The sequence below is a fragment of the Meleagris gallopavo genome, chromosome 8 (assembly GCF_000146605.3).
Source record: "Meleagris gallopavo isolate NT-WF06-2002-E0010 breed Aviagen turkey brand Nicholas breeding stock chromosome 8, Turkey_5.1, whole genome shotgun sequence".
NCBI lineage: Eukaryota > Metazoa > Chordata > Aves > Galliformes > Phasianidae > Meleagris > Meleagris gallopavo.
The window spans coordinates 34,462,781-34,482,576 of record NC_015018.2 but is presented as its reverse complement, the minus strand read 5'-3'; the positions used below and the strand labels follow the sequence as shown (position 1 = coordinate 34,482,576).

The window sequence follows — 19,796 nt, the reverse complement described above, 5'->3', positions numbered from 1 at the left end:
CAACAAATCCAAACCTCTGAATACCACAGGATTTATGTGCTAACACAATCAATTAAACTGCAGCAGTTGTAGCCCAGAAAGCAAGCCTCTGAACAGATGTAACACTGACAATACACCAGAAGACTGGCCTAACCATAGGTTTATTGGCTCACTTCCACTGAAGTTTAATCATGTCCAAAAGCTACGTTAAAATCGGTCTAATATCTGCGATTAACAATTCCTGTACCTGCTCAGATAATGAAGATGCATGTATGCAGCTGAAACCCATTAATAACATCTTCCTAATGACGCACTGGATTAAAGCTTCAACAGCATTTTTCTCACTCACTAGACGTGAAAACAATTATTAGCAGGGACAGAAAATTACTGAGTTCCATACCAGAGGCACTCCCATTAATATTTTCCTAATGATAGATGCAATTTAGCCCAATGTAATAGTGCAATAGACAATGCTGTCATTACTCGATTCTTAAACATCTAGATGCAATGAATACATTAGAAAGTGTAATAAACACCCCAAACTCCTCTAGCATTATATTTTAATTGAATTTGAAGACCTTGACACGTTTCTTTCTTCAGTGGAAACGCACTTTCACAGGTAGCAGGGTCTTGTGAAATACACAGAGTACATAAGAAGCCTTTATTTACTTCCGAGTGGTTCCACAGGGTTAAGTCATACATTGCTCCAATATAATCTATCAGTGAGTAATTGTTCAAAGAACTTCAGTTCCCACTGCTGACCTTGGACATTAATTTTCTCCCTTCAGAATAGGCAGCAACTCGCCGTTTTCTCTGAGTTCCTGTGAAGACATACACCCAACAGTTAGCCACTGCATACATCCTGTGATCACAGCCACACCATTGCAATAGGAGCAGCTTACAGATCAATTCAGTGAGTATTAGGGGGATGAAGCAGATGACCCACTAGAGGTCCCTCTAGACCAAGGCTCTTCGTAATGCTGTCTTTAAATTCTATTTTGTACCTACCAAGTCAAAGAGGAAACTTCTTTAGGGAGAAGATGAGTCCTCAAAATAATTGTTACCAACTTCACCAGGTAAATCCTCAAGTATATGCCCCCCAGATAGATCTAAGCATACACAGAATTTTACACCCAAAACTCTTCCCACAAAATGGAAAAACAACTGCCATGCATTGACAGACCTTGTTAGTGTGTGTGCTAGTAACTAACAAGACAGGGAGAGATCTGTAAGTCATAACTAAGAGGTACTTGGCCATATCATCTGTGTGGTTTAACTCAAGTTCTAAGGCTAACTTATCAGACAGAAAAAAACATGAGATGGTTTTAAAATAACACATACTGTGGAGTACATATTCTTTTCCTAAATCTCAAGAGAAACAGCTCGATTTCAGTTTTATTCCATATTATGCTGTATAATAGAATGCATTTTAAAGGGCTGACAACATTCATTTACCCATACAATTTACTGTGAACCAGCAATGCAAACAGACAACTTAAATTTAAATGCCAGTGAGACGAGAATTCTGCAGCATCTCTGCAATGCCCAAGACTATACTTACTGATCACTGGAATCACCCACACACTTGTTAAATAAATAAAATTAAAGTAATCTATATAATTTAAGTAATACCAGTATTTTTAGAACTAAATGAGATTTATTGATTGCATCTTCCCAAGAGTTGCAGTGTCTGAGGAATTGGCTATAAAACATTCAGACAAGAATGGGCTCAAGAGTATTTGGGGTTTAGAACACTGTGGCTGCTGTTACAAAAATCAAAAACCACAGTAACAGATGCAGATCTATTTTTGTTGCTTCAGGCTCTGTTCAAACAGCTACAATAAACTTTACTTTTTTCTAGGAATGAGACTGTTTGCTCGGAAAAAATGTCTCACCCACCTTATTTGAGAAAAGCAATGTCAGAAGTAAAACAAAGAAGAAAACCCTGTAAAAATACACCTACAGGGTAAAAATGGTCTTTACAGTAACAGTAATTGACTGCTGTCAAGAAAATACATTTCACTGCTAAATCTTGGCATATGAGAATGCTAGAGATTTAGAGCTCCTTTCAAGGCTATGCTGAGCTAATGGAAGTCACAGCAAAAGCAGCCAAGCCATTCGGCCCCAAGATCATGGGCCACTACCAGGGATTTCTGTATGTTACGGGCAGAAAACATTTGTACAGTGTTAAACAAGCGGTAAGTTTACATCTCAAGGTTCTCCCACTCTTACCTTAACAATATCCAGCCCTCCAACAAGTTCACCTTTCACGTATAGCTGAGGATAAGTTGGCCAGTTTGAATAGGTTTTTAATCCTTGCCGCACCTAAGAGAAACAACTTTAAATGTGAGCTTCAACTTCGGTGAAAGTAACAATGAATTCCACAGCGATGGAAATACTTAATTACCTCTTCATCCTCCAGTATGTCAAACGTCTCATAATCAACACTAGAAAGAGAGGGAAAAAAAAAAGAGATTGTAAAAGGAGGGAAGTCAGCTCTTTAGGCATGAAGAACTAACAAAGTCTAGTTCCATGGCCAGGTCTCACTGCACAGATAACAGCATAATGTGCCACAAAATGAAGCTGTGTGGTTGATGCTCTAATTGATCAAGTGTGTTCAAAGCAATTCCGTTCAGTATTAGCTTCAAAAAGACATACTTTGGAACTTTTTACTGAGGAGTCATCCAGCTATGGTTACTTCATGTATTATTTGCAAAAAAAAAAAAAAGTCAGTGTAAATGTGAGTTCTGGCTGCTTTGTACTGAGCTGCCATTCTTCAATAGCTGGGAAGTATGTATGCAGATTCCTGCAGTGGATAGGGCCAATGACAAGGAATAGCAATCTGAATAACAACAACTTATTTCCACTGATATATACAGATATATACTGTGCATTGATATATACAGTTTTCTAGTTGTCTGTTATCTAAAAAGAAAAACCTCATCCTGACATCCAGTTATCAAGACAACCATTTAACCTCAAACTAGCAGTGCACCAAAACACGGGTTTATTCAAAGAAAGATCATACTCATCTCTCACTGCAGAAGGAACTGCTTTGAAGAAGAAAATTGAGACTATGTGAGAGGCTCCAAGATTAAGAAAACTGATCATGAGGGATTTCTAAGAGGAGCTGCTTATCAGAATGGAAGGATTTCTTTAATGTCAACAGCAAAATAAAAAGTTATCCACCGTTGCAATAAGCTGCTTAATCAGAACACAACACTCACTACCAAGTGGTGCTGAAGCAGTGTAATACTCAACCACATTTGACACTATGTCAAATGAAAGTAGCAGGGATTTATACTATGGGTCTTACACAGGGATACCTCTGAACAAAATAGCAACACCTTGGGAAGGTTTCCACTACTGTTTCTCCCCTAAAAACAGAACTAGCTTTCTAAATTAAATCAAAATTTACATACCCAGTATTGTTCATGATTTCTATAATTTGCTTGCTGAATCCACATTTTGCAGACTAGAAGGCAAAAAAAAACAAAACCACACATTAAAACATTTCTGCTATATTTGATCTTACAAATTCCAGCTCAAGTTACACTACAGCTGCTGGAAATTTGTTGCTAATGAGACCTTACTGAATAAGCAGTACCACTGATCCCTTAGATTAGTGCCACCCACTCTGACCTGCTGGCCATGCTTCTTCGTATGCAGCCCAGGTTACAGCTGGCTGTAGGGCTGTGAGGGCACACTGCTGGCTCATGTCCAGGCACCATCCAACAGCATCCCCAGGTCCTTTTTGGCAGGGCTGTGCTCTGTCCTTCCATTGCCCAGCTTCTACTGATAGTGGGACTGCTGTGACCCACGTGCAAGATCCTGCACTTGGCTTTACTGAACCTCATGAGATTCTCCTGGACCCACTGCATAGCCTAGGTTCCTCTGGATGGCATCACCACCACTGCTTCAGTGAGTCAGCACAACCCACAGGATTCCAGTGGCTATGAAACAGCTTAGAAAAACGCTCTCACAAGTATATTTTCTAAATAGATCTAGAAGGTTTAGGGAGCAAATGAGAAAATAAAACGGAAAGACAAATCACATGAATAAAATGAGTCCCCCCCATCTTTATCACTTCTAAAAGAAACACCTGCATACAACCAGTAACTATAACTATTGCTTAGAGCACACAGAGTACATTCCAATACTCCAATGAAAAGTTTAAGCTAGGTGCCAGTAAGTCATTTTGACAGGAAGAACTGCAGCATCCTCCTGTTCAATAGGGAACAATTTATCCCATGGTCATTTTGTTTGAGTATGCAACACAAAGAAGCAGACTGAACTTTTAGTTGACAGTTATTTGCTACTACTTTAAACCTAATCGTTCACACTTATCTCTCTCTGATCACTACCTTTATTTCATTGAGAAAGGTAATTAATCTCAGCTCAAAGTCACCAGGCATACATCATTCCATGTGTGTTAGGAGTGATTATTTATAGTATGTGGCATTATATTTTAGTCTCAAAAAAACATCTGGCAGGTTTTTTGTTTGTTTGTTTTTTTTCAAATGCAGTTGTTTCAAATGCATCATAAAAATCAGAGAAATTGAAAAGGTTAGGGCATCCAATCCAATTAGGTCAAGAGAGGGAAATTCCTAAGAACATCTAGTCAAAGCTGAAGTGTCAAGAAGCAGACAAAGTGTATGCTCCAACTAGGACAGACATTAGCCATAGCATTCTGAACATCAGAAGAAAATCCGTTATCTGCAAACACAATCAATAAGCCCAGACCAAAACGACACACACACTTCTTCCATTCGTTCCTGTGTTGCAGATCAATTGACAGATGTCACCATAGTCAAGGAATTTCATGCCTGGTCTGTATAAGTGCAATCAGCATTTCAGGAATAAATATTGCAATCTGATAAAACACTGACTGCTCTTCTATTTCGTACAGAAGCACCAAATAAAAAGAAGATAACTTCCCAGAACCACTGATTTTTATTAAGCAAGGGAACAAGGGAAAGAAGCTGCTTAAGTGTTGCAAAATACTTTGGTAATCTTACCTGTTTGTTTCCCTTCATAAAAAGCATTACAGGAGCTTTGTTTATCAAGCTTTTAAGCCTACAGGAAGGAGGGAGCAGGAAGACAAAACAGCTCAGTCATTATCCAGGTGGAAAGATAGCAACTTCTAGCTTTATCAAATGCGTTTAAAGCAGTGCTCTGAACACTTCCATTTACATTGTTTACAGTAACTTTAGTCAATAAGACTGAACAATCCTGTTACTTTTAAGCAATAATTTACATTTCTAGATTGCTCTTTAGGTATTAAGTAACAAAATTAGGAAAAACATAGGATATTCCTAACACAGTATCTTTATTTTGTAATCTATTGACTTGCACACACTGAATGCAACATAATGCTGCTTATTCTGCACGTAAGACAGTTCTGTAGAGTAAGAGCCATACACAGTGCCTGTAAGTCACACAAGCACCAAAGACAAGTCATTACTGAAATTCAGGGATGGGTCCATTTTGCCTCACTGTGCCCTGGCTGCTTCTGGTTCACCCACATTACACAGCCTCAGTCTTTCCTTCTCCTTTTAGGAAATGTGCTCTGTGACAGTTGATGGAAAGAGCCAGCTAAGCCTCCTGTCCAGCTGTTTCCTGCTAACAGCATATTATCCTCTGCAGTACACATGGCAGGTGGCTATCTTCTCTAAAATGTCACTTTGCACTGCTCATGCAAAATGATCCCAGACCACAGAATCCAGGATCTCCCCGAAATAAAAAAAAATCAAGTTCTGTTGGTGACCTACAGCATGTTTGCATACAAAGCTAAAACCAACCACTTTGCCATCCAAATTGCCTCTAGCATAAAGAACAACAGGTACACTAATGCTAGAGCAACTTTCTCTAGCAACAGATCTGCTCAGAGATAGCAGTGATTCCCAGAGTCCATTTTCCAGGCTGATTTCAAAAGAGGATGCACAGTTCACTGATGGGCAGAGATCAAACACTGAGTAAAGGAATATAATTGAGTATTAAATTGATTTTACTACCAATTTCCTTCATTTAATTAAGTCTTAGTGTTCGACCAGGTAGCTCACAGGGTTTTTCTTATGAGCAACTGATAGCATGAGTGTAGTCTGAAAGAGATGTAAAGTGTCCCAAAGTTAAGTATGAGGTTAGCTACAAAGAATAATAAATGCATGTCACAGCACTGAGCTTCCCAGTTATCTCACAAGAACACAGCTCAGAAAAACACTGCATGACACTCTGCTAAAAAAAAAAAACAAAAACCAACAAACACCTACTAAATGATGAAGAACAAACCAGGCAATGAGGATCAGGTGCAATTCGTGGTACTTTTTTAGCCAGGTTGCCTTCAGGTCATTTCTACATCAACACTTGATAAAATTGAGGAAGACTTCACACAGCTGTTCAAAGGCTGATGCTGCTCCTTTACAGAGATGTTTGCTATACCAGTGACCCTGATACATTAAAACACATTAGGTAAGTGCAGGACACTGCAAATTAGCTTATCTGCCTCAAGACTAAGCAAAGCAGAAGTCAGATATGAATCAGATGAAGTTGCAAGCTATCCAAGCTTGCAGAAAGAATCAAGAGACTAGAGGAAGTTTCTTAGAATCAATTTTTAAAAAATAACACTGAAACAATGTAACTTCTAGTTATAATTTAATCTCAAGCTGCAAAAGGTCAGTTTTTTGTGGTCTCGGTGAGGCAATTTACAAATTACCCTACTAGAGCAACAATATGTGAACCTCTACCACATTTCAATTGAAAAGGGAATTCGAAACTATACAACTGTCCAAGTGCACCTTATTCATGCAACAAAATGGTTTGCATTAAATTAGCTCTCTGCTGGGATGAGAAGGGGAGAGAAGCAGAAGCAGTCTTATCTGGTGGTTTGCAAAGCTGGCTCTTATCCTCTTCAGACAACAAGTGGGAAATCTATGCTTACATATTTGCCTTCAAGGCACAGGCTGTCCTCCTGGTAAATCACCCTCAGTTTGCATGTTTTAACAGCACTATCCACACAAACTAGGAAAAAAAAAGCCACACATCCTAGCATCTTCTCCAACAGAAGGACCCCTCAGATGTCTGGAGCTGCACTGCCTGGGGCATGTCAGAATTTCAAACAGGTGCAAACCTTCAAATGGGAAGGTTAAAGGAGGACAAATTGGTTTCCAGATACTACATGTGATTCAGGATGCTGCATTTCCTACTGATGTAGCATATGTTCATGTGACCAAGGTGAGAGAAAACATGAACTGAAGGACATGAGCAATCAAGAAAAACGAGGAGAGAAACCTGAGGTTTTTTTCTTACATTAACATCATGAAGTTTATGGCAAATAAAGATAGTCTAAGTTATTAGTGTGCTCAGAGGAGGATTTTTGTAGTTATCTTCATAGAAGATTCTTATATCTACTAGAAGATTCTTATATCTACTATCATAAAACAATACAAATATAATTGCAAGCAAAGTCTATAAGAACAGCACAATTTCATACTTTTATACAGAAATGATGCTTACTACATAGAACATACTAAACAACTTGATGACAGCAGGAATGCTGCAATTAGAAGAAAACTTTGGGTTCTTGAGCAGTTTGATCTAATGGAAGGTGTTCCTGTCCACGTGAAGGAGTGTGGAACTAGATGGCCTTTAAAGATGATCTTCAGTCTTCCAAATTTAAACTATTCTGAGATCCTATGATTATGATCTGATAAAATCAAAAAGTACCAATTTGTACAGGATGTACATAAAAGTGTTCACCTGTCAAACTGAGAAGAGAGGACACCTCAAAAATTGACCCCCTGAAAATAATGACATAATACATCATACCTGTCCTCTAACTTCTGTGCCTTGGGACAGACTGTGTCCAGTTCTCCAGAAGCCTCAAGTTCCTAGGAAGACAGGGGAGGAGAAAAGCCAGATGTAAAACCAAAAGGACCCAAAACCATACGCTTCTCATAATTACCAGAACTAGAAATTTCTCAGTTTCTAACCTTGATAATATCAAGTCCACCTATTAGCTCTCCAGCTACATACAACTGTGGATAAGTTGGCCAATTAGAGTATGTTTTCAGCCCCTGACGAACTTCTTCATCAGAAAAAATATCAAAACTGCTAAATGAAATACCATGTTTGTTCAGAATCTCCACCATCTGTTTGCTGAAACCTGCAAAAAAAAAGGAATTATACAGAATTTTAAGCACGGTACTCCCATATCCATACTAAACTTTATTCAATAAAAATACACAATTCTCTATTAATAACCTCAGATGTTACAAAGGAGGAAAAAGCATATTTATTACTGGGATTACAAAGCCTAAGTAAATGGACAGCTTGCTAAGTCAGGAACTTCACTACATGCAGAGCCACCCAGTAACCTTCATACGTGAGCCTGTTGTTCCAACATACAACCAAAGCAATATTAAACGGCATCCCTTATTCTGCCTCCTCCAGTCCTTCTCCCTTCAGCTCCCAAAGAAAAGCTGCTCAATTCCTAGAAGAGCACCTTCAGCCGCCTTCATTTTATCCCTCTGCTTGCACATCGTTTTCTTTAACTGCTGTTTCTTCCTCCAGTTACTTATCTTCTGCACCAAAAGGAGATGAAGTTGACAAACCAAGCAGGAATCAGGATTCAAACCTGCTTTATTTCACTGATTTGACTTAGAAACTTGGCTATAACAACACTGGGGCTTTTATTTTGTTTTTAATAGTTTTGCTTTGAGAGTTTATCCTTTCCTTCCTTCTGGCCTTTTTAAACCCTCCAGCCATGAGCACATTGTATTATTTTATTATCCCTGTGACACGTGTATGACTGAAGTGCTTTGTTTTCTTCTCAGGACATGAAGCCATGCTCTGATAGCACCTTTTCAAAAGAACATTAAGCACCGGCCATTACAATGCAAACATTCAGATATAACAAATATTTGCAGCCAACCAGAGAGGAATAAAGATGTCTCCCTTCTGAACCTAACAATATTTTTCCTAAGAAAATCACTTTATATGTAGAAAATCATATACATGACAGTTCTAGTATTCAAAAACTCATCCAAATCTTCTTAAGCTTGAAGAAAATCAACACAAAAATTCATTTTCCAAATAATTCTCTTATTAAAGTAAAACACCAAATCGATGTCTTTAAAAGATTCTTTTAAAAGCTGCTCTCCATTAAAATTCTTCAAAGTTATTTTAAAACAGAACAGAGTCACACTACCCAGGCCGTATCCTTCACATCAACAGGTCCATTCTTTACAGGCTATTTTGAAAAAAAATAAAAATAAAAAAATCTTAGAAATGGATGCTCAAAGCCATCACCATCCACTTAACACTTCCACTATACAGAGCCCAGGTTGCTCTGCAGCAGATACCAGCCCAGCAGATGTTTTCCCCTCATCCCTGGAGGCATCCAAGGCCAGGCTGGATGTGGCTCTGGGCAGCCTGGGCTGCTGTTGGTGACCTGCACACAGCAGGGGGTTGGAACTGGATGAGCACCGTGCTCCTTTGCAACCCAGACCATTCTACAGTTCTGTGATTCATTCTGTGGATATTTACTTCATAAAGAAAATGGATGAGAAGACAACTGCAGTAATTACAGCACAAGGATGCCCAGCACTTGATCGTTAGGACTGATGATCAAAACTCCATTCACAACCCCACTGTTTCTCTGTTTGCCCTGCTATGAGAACTGCTAAATGCAGAACAACAACACTGAAATGCTCTGCAGCTCTGCTTCCGTGGTCTTTATCCTAAATATTCCAACACCTCCTGCAGTTGCTCCCATGCTCATCCCTTCTAATGACATACATTATCCTACATAACTTGCAGGGCTTGCTAAAGTGATCCACGAGAATTTGCCCATAAAACACTATGATGATAATGCATGTTTTATATCTTTGCCAACACTCTCTGCTTCGGAGTCAAACGCCCTTGCAATTCCACCAATTCCCTAAAACAACTCCAACAAACGCTGTGCAGACAAATGAAAACCTCTACACAAGTGTTAAATAAAAGACAATGCTTAAAGGCTTTAATAAAGGAAAAAAAGAAATAAAGAAGCTTTAAATGGGAAAAAAGAATCAGAGGGCCATACAGAAGTAACCTTTGATTTCAGCTCACACGACCACCTATTAGTTTTTGAAATATGGATTTTTTGCTATAGCTTTCTGCAGTTTCCACCATCTAGAATTTATTGAGATATGAAATAGCAGTGTTTATATGTATGGCATCTAAGTTGCTTTTCTTTCTACAACTGAAGTGTTAAGTTCATGTACAGCCTGAAGTAAAACACAGATTCTGATTTTTTTTTTTCCCCCCCATCCATCTGGGAGTTCATTAGTAAACAGCTGAAGGCCGACTGCTGATGGTTATTCCATCACCAATGCATTAACTCATTTCTGCTGTAAGAGACGGGGCAGGGGGGAGCTTTATTTTAGCTGTAGGCAATTGCATGCAAACTAGAAAGATTGATTGGTTGTGTTTCATTTTGAAGGGTTATGGTAGCAGCCTAGAAGTGCTATGCTTGGGGACAAAGTGTCAGAACAGCTTTAGTTTCCTAAGAAAAGATTGAGGCTGAATTTCTGAAGAAATACAACACGAGCATCGCGAGTAATAATTAAACTGCAAACAAAACACTTTAAGCAATTATCTGGAAAAATCACAAGTGCCACTCCAGCTACTGCAGTGATAAAAACAGCCTGAATAAACGGCTTCATCAATGAAGCAAACATACTTCCACAGGCCAGAAGGATCTGATGAAACAACACAACGCACACAGCAATCGCACACAGCTGCCAATAAGCACTCAGCCTTGCTTTACACTATGCTTAGCTGGCTTTTCCAGTGAGGAGATCACAAACTACAGAAGACCTCAAAAATCCACTGATGGATAGGGATCCCAACTGCTCACCAACGGCATGGAAGACATCTGCTCTATTCTTTGTATCAAACTGATTTACATCGCAAGAGTCTTCTTTCAACAGGCACAGCTCCTTTTATTCAATTATATTTATATTCTTCCTACTGCTCTTGGAGTAGATCTGTATTATCTTTGTCAAAGTGTTACATTACCTCACCTTGAAAAAGGCTTTGTCTACTGCAGGATGTGAAAGCCAACTTACTGACATCTCCCAGGAGCTATCAAAGCAGTCTAAAGCAAGTATAATATTTAATTACAAAATTAAGAGCTGTAAGTTCAGATTATTTTCTATCGCACTACGTTTTAATACATACATTTATTTAGTGCATTTTTCAGGTATGAAGAAATACCTACTTTATCATGTTAATACAAGGCAAGTGAGCCCGCGTTATGCCCTTAATCTGCTTTCCATGCTGGGTTGATACCAAAGCAGCAACCCTTAGCTTTGATGTCCAGAAATGCCTTTTTGCTTCGTGCTTCCGTGTTTTTCATTTAGCCTTGCAACTCTCCCACCAATAACTTTAACACACAAAAATCCACAAAGGGCCTTCCTTCTCCCTGCCCAAAAGATCTGCCTGGCATTCTGCTCACTGCCCTCTGGGAAACCACTTCTTCATCCAGCAACACCAGCACAGCAGGTCCACTTGCAGCACTGCTACATCTGCACCCAACACAGCTAAATCCAAAGCTCACATCTGAATAACAGAGGCTGCAGGAATGTAGGCACAAATATATGGAGCTCATCAGAGCAGTGCCCTATTACATACTTATTGTAGGATGTACCAACAGTTGCATTTCACAGATCTACTCCAGAATGAGCCAAAATTCCAATTCCTAAAGAAAACAATCTACAATTCCTATGAGCACATCAGCTTGCAAGCACTTGTAGTTACATCATTACACAGCACAGAACTACAGATACATAGATGCAACTTCATCAGCTCACACACACAACCCCTAGAATCCCAAACACACAATAGCACCATGAGCGTGGAAGCACTGAAATCTGGGGTTATCCCTCAAACTGTTCCTGCTGAAGTGATTCTGGCACTTGTTAACGCAGTGAAAAGAACCAACAGACTTGAAACTGGAAAGGGATAAAGAGGAAAAGCAGACTGTGCAAATAGGAATATAGTAGAAGTCTGACTCAGCTTGGGATGCCTCTTTATGTACAGGACTACACGCACTTGTCCCTCTACAACCTTCTTACAGCAACAAATGGTAAAGTAGCATGCAAACATTTAACAGCAGCTGGAATGCTGTGTAGGCACTGTGTGCAGAGGCACACAGTAAGAAAAGAGGCAAACAAGCCATACAAATACTGGGCTGAGCTGCCAGGCTGCTCCTGCCCTGCCCAGCAGCACCCATCTCTGCAGCACCCAGCCCAGGCTGACACACACCTGACATGTCACTACTTCTCTTTCAAATATCATCTCCTGACTTTTACATACAAGTTTTCCTTCTCAAAAAAAGGCACCAAACACTGTATTAAACTCCCTCCAATTACCAGCATTTGACAGACAGTTCTCCTGCCCAACGCACACAGTGTCAGCTTCTCCCTGTAATTCCATCCCAATAGGCCCAAGCAGTAGATCCACTGTCACTGCCACTCTGCTCAGCTCCCTCGTCTGTCAAGCACAGGTCGTGACCTAGAGCTACCTGAACTTAATGAAAAGACTCTTATTTACTCTATGGAGCCAATCCTCAATTTCAATAAGCAGTGCTACGACACATCTCCTGAAATACAGATAGCTATCCTGTAACATCCTGCCTGCACAGACACAATGCAAAACGGCAGAAGCTGTTTTGAAAGTCACATAGCAGAGGTCTGTATTACCTTCACCAAATCAGTGTGCTCCAATTTGCATCTTTCCACATTTATGTAAACAGACAGTGTAAGTGAAGTCGGTTTCTTTTAGGTACTTGCACAGAATTGTACACAGTTTTTCTCTTCAGTTTCTGGACACAGACCAATGGAACATGCAAGAAATGCTAGGGGCATATCTGCATTTGAAACTTGTTAGCTAAATCTAATACTTAAACCATTGTGAGATCTTCCACGTGTGGAGGATAAGCAGCATTAACACAGGACAAGGATGTCTGGCAGCTGATAGCACATCCCTAACTCACCACGCCGTGCCACCAGCTCAGATCAATTTGTGGGCTCCTGACTGGATAGGAGAAGCACTGATGTGCCTCTGGGCAGCACGTGTTGAACACTTACCAACCACAGCAGGGGTGGAGAGTTTCATGTAACGATTTAAGCAGTTGTCTCTTTATTGGTTCTGTAAATATTTGCTCATTGCCAGCAGCTCAGCCTGTAAGGAGTTACTGTTTCTAGTTCTTTTCTGATTTTCCTGTTACACTTGTAAATTCCTTCACCTTTTTGGCCCTGCAATATAGTTAGCACGACTTGCCTTACAGGAGGCAGGCGCACATAGCAAAGGAATCTAATCTTAGACATCTCAGCATCAGCTGCTTCACAAAACGAACTGTAGACATTGCAATATTTTATCTCTAGACCAATATGGTGAGAGAATGGAGACAAGTCAGTGCAAGCTTCCCCCCTCCAATTGTTCTAACCTTTTGGTTTTATAATTTTATAATTAAAACATATTGCCACCAATCTCTGAATAATACAGTCTCAGTCTTCAAACTTCAAATATCTGGGAGATAAGTGATGACAATGGTTATCTTCCCACACTGCATTTTGCTCTTTGGCATTGCTTGTTGTTTTTTTGTTTGTTTGTTTGTTTTGGAGGGTGTTGGATTTTTTTTTTTCCTCCCCCAATATGGGATATAGGGGTTAGGGAGTAGTTATGCATGAAAACAACAGCACAAAAACTAAAATTTGAAAATTCACTAAGGTATGAAAGAAAAACACTGGTGGGTTAGAAGCTGACTGACAACCTAAAACAAACTGAAGCTGTTACCCTGAGACCTGTCCCCAGAAGGCAGGCCAGGCAAAGCATCAGCACTGTGCAGCAACTTCTTGAGACCACCTGAGTAGAAGGACAGCAGCTTCACAGCACCTAACCTTGCTTTTTAATATTTGTTTATCTCCTTTCCTACAGATAAACACTTCAAGTCAGCTGGGAATCAAGTGCTCTTAATTCGTGCTCACAGTTTATAGAACTAGGTTTAAGTAAAACCCTTTCCACTGTAGCAGAGTCATACTACTGTCTTTCAGTTTTACCAGCTAGTGTAGCTTAGGTTTCTTTATGCAAAATGGCAACAGTGATTCTGTCAGTTAATTCTTGTTATTCCCTGAATTGAATTAAACTCTTCAGACTATCTGACATTTAACAGGTGAAACGATGCACAAAATACATAGTGATTGAACATGAGGAATGTTTAAGGGTAGCACTGCACATATTCTTCAGACAGTACCTAATCTTTGTGATGCCATTTCCAACACTGAAGCAAACACACAGCAATTCTTTAGCTGTAGAGAAGCAAGGACCTCTATTAATGCTTTTAAGTATGCAAGATACCATTGGGATGTAACTCCAAATCTTAAAGTAGCCTAAAAACAGCACTGCCACATCGAACACGAACTTCAGAAAATCCTTACCACAGCGAGGTTCTTTTGGAGACCCTTTCATAAACAGCATGCAAGGAGCAGCATTGATGAGTTTCTTCAGACGAACATTAAGATCTTCCTTTGCACTGTCATTAGAGCCAGCAGGAACAGAAGTGCTGGACGCATGGCGCTGGACTTTTTTGGTCAGCTCTGGGGCATGAGCACCATCTAATCTGTCAACTTTCTGGGAGTTCTAAGGAAGCCAAAATACAGGCTCATGTTAAAGGATTACATTCAGAATGTGTACTGTCCCAAAAAATAGTAAAACCACCACATAAAATACAGGTTTTTGGATTAGGGCTGGCTACAAGATCAATGCACTTAGTTGCAGCACACTCAAGACCCATATTGTTCTGTTAGCTAGCTACTCTTCATGCTAGCTTATATTAAAAGAATGATAGGGAAGTATTAAGAATTTTAACATACAGGTAAATGAACCCCATAGAGACTTGTCATTACTACCAAAAGACTCTTGAGTTTCTTTCTTTTATGTCATGTTGTAGCACTACAGCTAGAGAATATTACTAAAGAAGTATGACAGCTAACAGAAAAACTTGTTAAGAACTCCAAAGCAATTAAGAAATCCCTGAAAAATTACACATAAAAATGCATACAGAAATGATTCTTAGATTCCTCTGGATAGGTTAGATCAGACACACAAATGTTTCTTCACTGAGTTTTTACCAAGTTTCTGCTCTCCTAGCAGCATAAAAAAATATACATATTAAAAGCTCATTTTCTTTTAAACCTATCTTCTCTTACCTTAAAGAATAAGAACGTTGGAACAGAACTAATTTCGTATTTTTCAGACACTTCAGGCACAGCTTCAGCTTCCAGCTGGAAAACAGCAACAAAGAGAGAGAAAAAAAAATAGTTTTTTTATTTTCATAATCTTCTTTCAAGTTTGATTGTGGATGTCAAACCTGTCTAAGACGTTCTTAGAGATGTTTTATACATTTAAAAAGGAATTTGACGCCGAAGTTTGTGACATATTTGCATTTAAATGAGACTCACTGGTGTGTCATCCACTGAGCCTACAGTGTCAAAACAGGTTCAGAGGTTTTTATTTTGTTGCACATTTCAAGAGATGCCTGGAGGCTGTGAGGAAAATTTTTGGTGCACTGGTGACCTAGTAAATTTTCAATCATATGCAGCTACTACTATATTGAAATCCATAAATCATTGACCCCAGTTATGTCATGATTACAGTGCTTATTTTCTGCCCACAGCAATTCTTGCTGTTTGCTCTATTGACTAATTTCAAGGGGCAGTACATCACGAGTGACTTTTGCAGCCTTCTGCAAATTACGAAGCAAAAAGGAGTGTTTCTTCAATAAGCTACTGATGCCTACTAAATTTTGTTTTTAACTCCTACAATGCTACTGAGTACTGAGTGCAAAGCTTGTTTACATTATTGGTTCTAATTTTATTCAGCCTTCAGAGACATGCCTTGAAATTATACAAGCTAGTTAATTCACTATAAAAACATACCTTTTAACTGACTTAAATTGATGATTTCCTATGTATGGGCTAAAAGCTTACTGGAGTGACAAGTTACAGTACAGGACTGTTTAAGACACTTGCTCTACAGCAACTGCAGAGTTAATGGTAAAGAAAAAACAAGTGTTAATAGATATGTTTCAAGGAGAAATCTGTGATCCAGCATCTAGAAGAAAAAGCCTTTCAGTGTTATTCCACAATTCATACAGTGACAATTCAGGAACAAGCACTGAGAGCTACTGAACAGCTCACAACTGCCCACACATCTGTCCTCACTGAGCTGTTTTAGAGTGAGAACTGTCAGCCATTTCAACTGAATGCAGCAAACCTTTTAGTTTTTGAGCATTACAACACATTTTGATTCACTCTAGCTCAGCAGGCTCTTAAGGAACTTCCTCAATGCAGAAGCAACTCAATGGAGTAACTCAGAACTGTGAGCTGAAAATTGTAAATAGATTCTAATTAGCTATTGTCTTTTAAGTGGCAAATGATTAAATGTCATTTCCATAACAGTAATTTTCTTTTTCAGTAAAGTTGCCTATTTACCCAGCTACTTGTTTCCCAGTCTGGTGGAGTCACACACACATATTTCACATTTCAATAACTTGCTCATCTTGGTATCTCTTCTCAAAAGACTTTTTCTAACAGTTTCTCAATACAAAACAACTTAACCAAGGCAAGGATCTTAGAACTAGGATGGGCAGCAACTAAACTGAGGAATTACATTTGAAAACATTTCAGCAATTACTGTCAGTTCTGAAGATCATCTCCTCATGACTCGCTCTACTCTAGAGCACCATGGGTTCTAACTGGCAGGGCACTGCCCTGCTCTTGGTTAGCTATCCAGAACCATCTATTGAGCTAACAGGCTCTTGCCTGGGAAAAGTCCAATCCTAGCTACTCTGGAACACAGAAATTGCACAGAGTTGGCTGTTCCATTACTCCCTGCCTCCATAATCATACAAGCACCTCATTAACAAGAAAAAGCTGTTCTAAAATAAAAAGCATGCTGCTGAAGTTCATTCATTTTCCCTTCCACATTGCCTCTCTAGGATGTGCAGAAGATGTCACAAGTATTCAGCAGCTCATTGATGTATCAAGCACTTGGTGCTAACACTATCCTCATCTCAGAGTGACAATGTTGCAGAAACATAAACTGACTCCCCTTTAAACATCAAGAAGATTGTTGTTCTTTTCTTCTGAAGCACCACACAGAAAACTAAGTAATGTATCTATAATTCTAGATCTACATGGCTATTATCACGAGAACAAACAAAACCTGTAGCATGTTTCAAAAGGGCACTGTTTCTAAATTAACCTGAAATCCACAGATAAATAATCACACTAAAAATATGGCTGTACACAGAAAGGAAAGACTGAGATGCTGCTGGCATCTCAATTTAAAAGCTTATTTGTTAGATAAGGAGCTAACAGAAGACATCTCTTCATTGTATTTTAGTAAGCTTATTTTTTTTTCTTCCTTTAAGTACTAAGATAAATGAAGGTGCTGTCTATGGAGTATAAAGTTTGGAAAGAAGAACTTAAAACTTTTATCCGACACATTTTTTTGATGCATCTTTTTCATATATTCAACTCTGCCTTCAAACAAGTCAAAGCAGATCTTCAAAGCCAGCTGCACTCACACTCTGTGACATGCCATTCACACATCAAACAGCAGCTCTCCTCTGTTCCCCAACACCTTCAGCTGCCCGGCCTTGAGGACTTACCTGCACAAACGTAACCTGCGTGTGTTCCTTTGCTAGAGTGGCCATAACCTCATTCATCTGTGCACACTGGGGAGCCCATGGTGCCCAGAAGTGGACAACTACAAGTGCTCTATTAAAAGAAAGAAAGAAAGAAAAAAAAATGTAACAGCATTTACATTTAAATAACAATTATGCACTACAGAGGTTTCATTTGTCACAGACACACTTACACAAACCCACGTCTTCCTGGGAAGAAAACTGAATAAGTGAAACTAGGAACATTTTTCTACGACTTACAGAGAGAACAACTTCACTGCTTTTTCAGGAAACAGATCAACAGCCAACACTTCTGTTAAGGCAACACAGAAGAAAGAAAAACATCAGAGTCACAGAATGGCCTGGACTGAAAAGGACCACTATGATCACCTAGTGTCAACCCCCTGCTATGTGCAGGGCTGCCAACCACTAGTCATGTACTTTGATAGTAAAGAATCATGCTATAGGAACGTCAGACAGGAAAAAGAATGAGCAGAAAGACTGGAGATGGGGTGAAGCTAGAGGAAGCTGACCTGAAACACATGAAGGCCAAGCACTCGGAATCCATCCTGGAGCTGCAACTGCCCCAACCTCCAGCCAGGCATGTCAGCCCTCGACCCTGCACCTCCAACCACACACATCACCCCTCAGCCCTGAGCCCCAGCTCAGCAATTTCACCATAGCCTTCTCTCCTCCCAGTGCCGTTGCCTTGCTGCCTCTTTGCTTTCCCACCAGAGAAAAACAATTCCTTTTATTAAAGCAACTGGGACTTTGCTAAAACGCTGTATTCTTATGCTGAAATGCCTCTGAACGCTTCAACTTCTCATTCCTCTTCAAGGTTTCCTTGAGTCACAGAATCCTTAGAGTTGGAAGAGAGCTCTGAGAGCCATCCAGTCCAACTCCCCTGCAGTGAACCAGGATACCAAGGCCTGATCCAGCCTGACCTTGAAAGTCTCCAGAGAGCATCCACCATATCTGTGTGCAGCCTGTTCCAGTGCCTCACCGCCCTCTCTGTGAAAGACTTTTCCCTTATATCTAACCTAAATCTCGCCTCTTTGAGCTTGAAGCCATTTCCCCTTGTTCTATCACCACAGTCCCTGCTAAAGAGTCTGTCCTCTTCTTTCCTGAAGCTCCCTTCAGTACTGACAGGTCACTCTCAGGTCACTTTGCAGCCTTCTCCTCCTCAGGCTGCACAGCCCCAGCTCTCTCAGCCTGTCCTCACAGGAGAGATGTTCCATCCCTTGGTTCATTTTTGTGGCCCTCCTCTGGACACACTCCTACAGCTCCATGTCTCTCCTGTATTGAGATCTCCACATTTGAACACACTGCTCCAGCTGAGGCCCCACCAGCACAGAGCAGAAGGGTAGGATCACCTCCCTGACCTGCTGACCACTCTTCTTTTGATGCAGCCCAGCACACGAGTGCCTTCCTGGGCTGTGAGGACACAGTACTGGCTCACATGCAGCTTCCCATCCACTCTTTGGTATCAATCAAGCACAGCATTTAAAGGTTAGTCAGGTGTGTGAACAGAGATCCCATCAAATCAGGTACCAAGTCCCACTTCTCATGAGCTTAACCCAGCAGGCTCTGATGACTGTGACAACACATTTGCATTTCATTTTCAACTCTGGTTGATGCCCTACGAGCCATTTTAGTGCCTTTCACCACCAAACAATGGAAGCTCACTCTAAATTTCCATTGTCTTGCATGCAGGACAGCGCTGGTACAGGAACAGAACCTGTGTTACCTGAGCACATCCTCTGAATACAGAGCTAAGACCAACTCACATGCAGAACCACTGACTTCAAAAACCTCATTTTCCAAAGCAATTCAAGGAAACCTTGGTAGCAATACGATAGGATATATAATAGGATGTATTCTACCAGCCCTGCAAGCTGAAAGGCGAGCTTGGGAGCAGCTGTGCTGCCTGCCCTGGCCACCAGCTCCTCCAGCACCTTTGTGCCACTCCATGCCTGAGCACAGCTTCTGCATTTCACTTCCCACACCTGATTCCACACTGAAATCCCATTAAAGGCTTGCTTTAATGACTTACTCTTTACTTGTAAATGCAATTTGACAGAGCTTG

General features: G+C 40.1%; 1 protein-coding gene across 1 annotated transcript; it reads right to left on the bottom strand.

The window, feature by feature from the left end:
• Nucleotides 1-522: 522 nt before the first annotated feature.
• Nucleotides 523-19,467, bottom strand: GLRX3 (glutaredoxin 3). Its single transcript, XM_019617995.1, has 11 exons — nt 19,458-19,467; nt 17,696-17,835; nt 15,231-15,305; nt 14,460-14,661; nt 7,968-8,140; nt 7,804-7,865; nt 4,998-5,055; nt 3,402-3,454; nt 2,387-2,426; nt 2,212-2,304; nt 523-800 (listed from the first exon to the last, which is right to left on the bottom strand). Exons 1-11 carry the CDS (start codon nt 19,465-19,467, stop codon nt 750-752), a joined length of 957 nt encoding a protein of 318 aa, XP_019473540.1. The 3' UTR covers nt 523-749.
• Nucleotides 19,468-19,796: the final 329 nt, after the last annotated feature.

Bases quoted from the DNA above. Each gene is read 5' to 3' on its own strand.
- GLRX3 (XM_019617995.1), bottom strand. The intron at 7,866-7,967 runs GTTAGAAACTGA...CTGTCTTCCTAG, and splicing joins GTGGACTTGATATTATCAAG to GAACTTGAGGCTTCTGGAGA. The intron at 2,305-2,386 runs GTAATTAAGTAT...TGTTTCTCTTAG, and splicing joins ACATACTGGAGGATGAAGAG to GTGCGGCAAGGATTAAAAAC.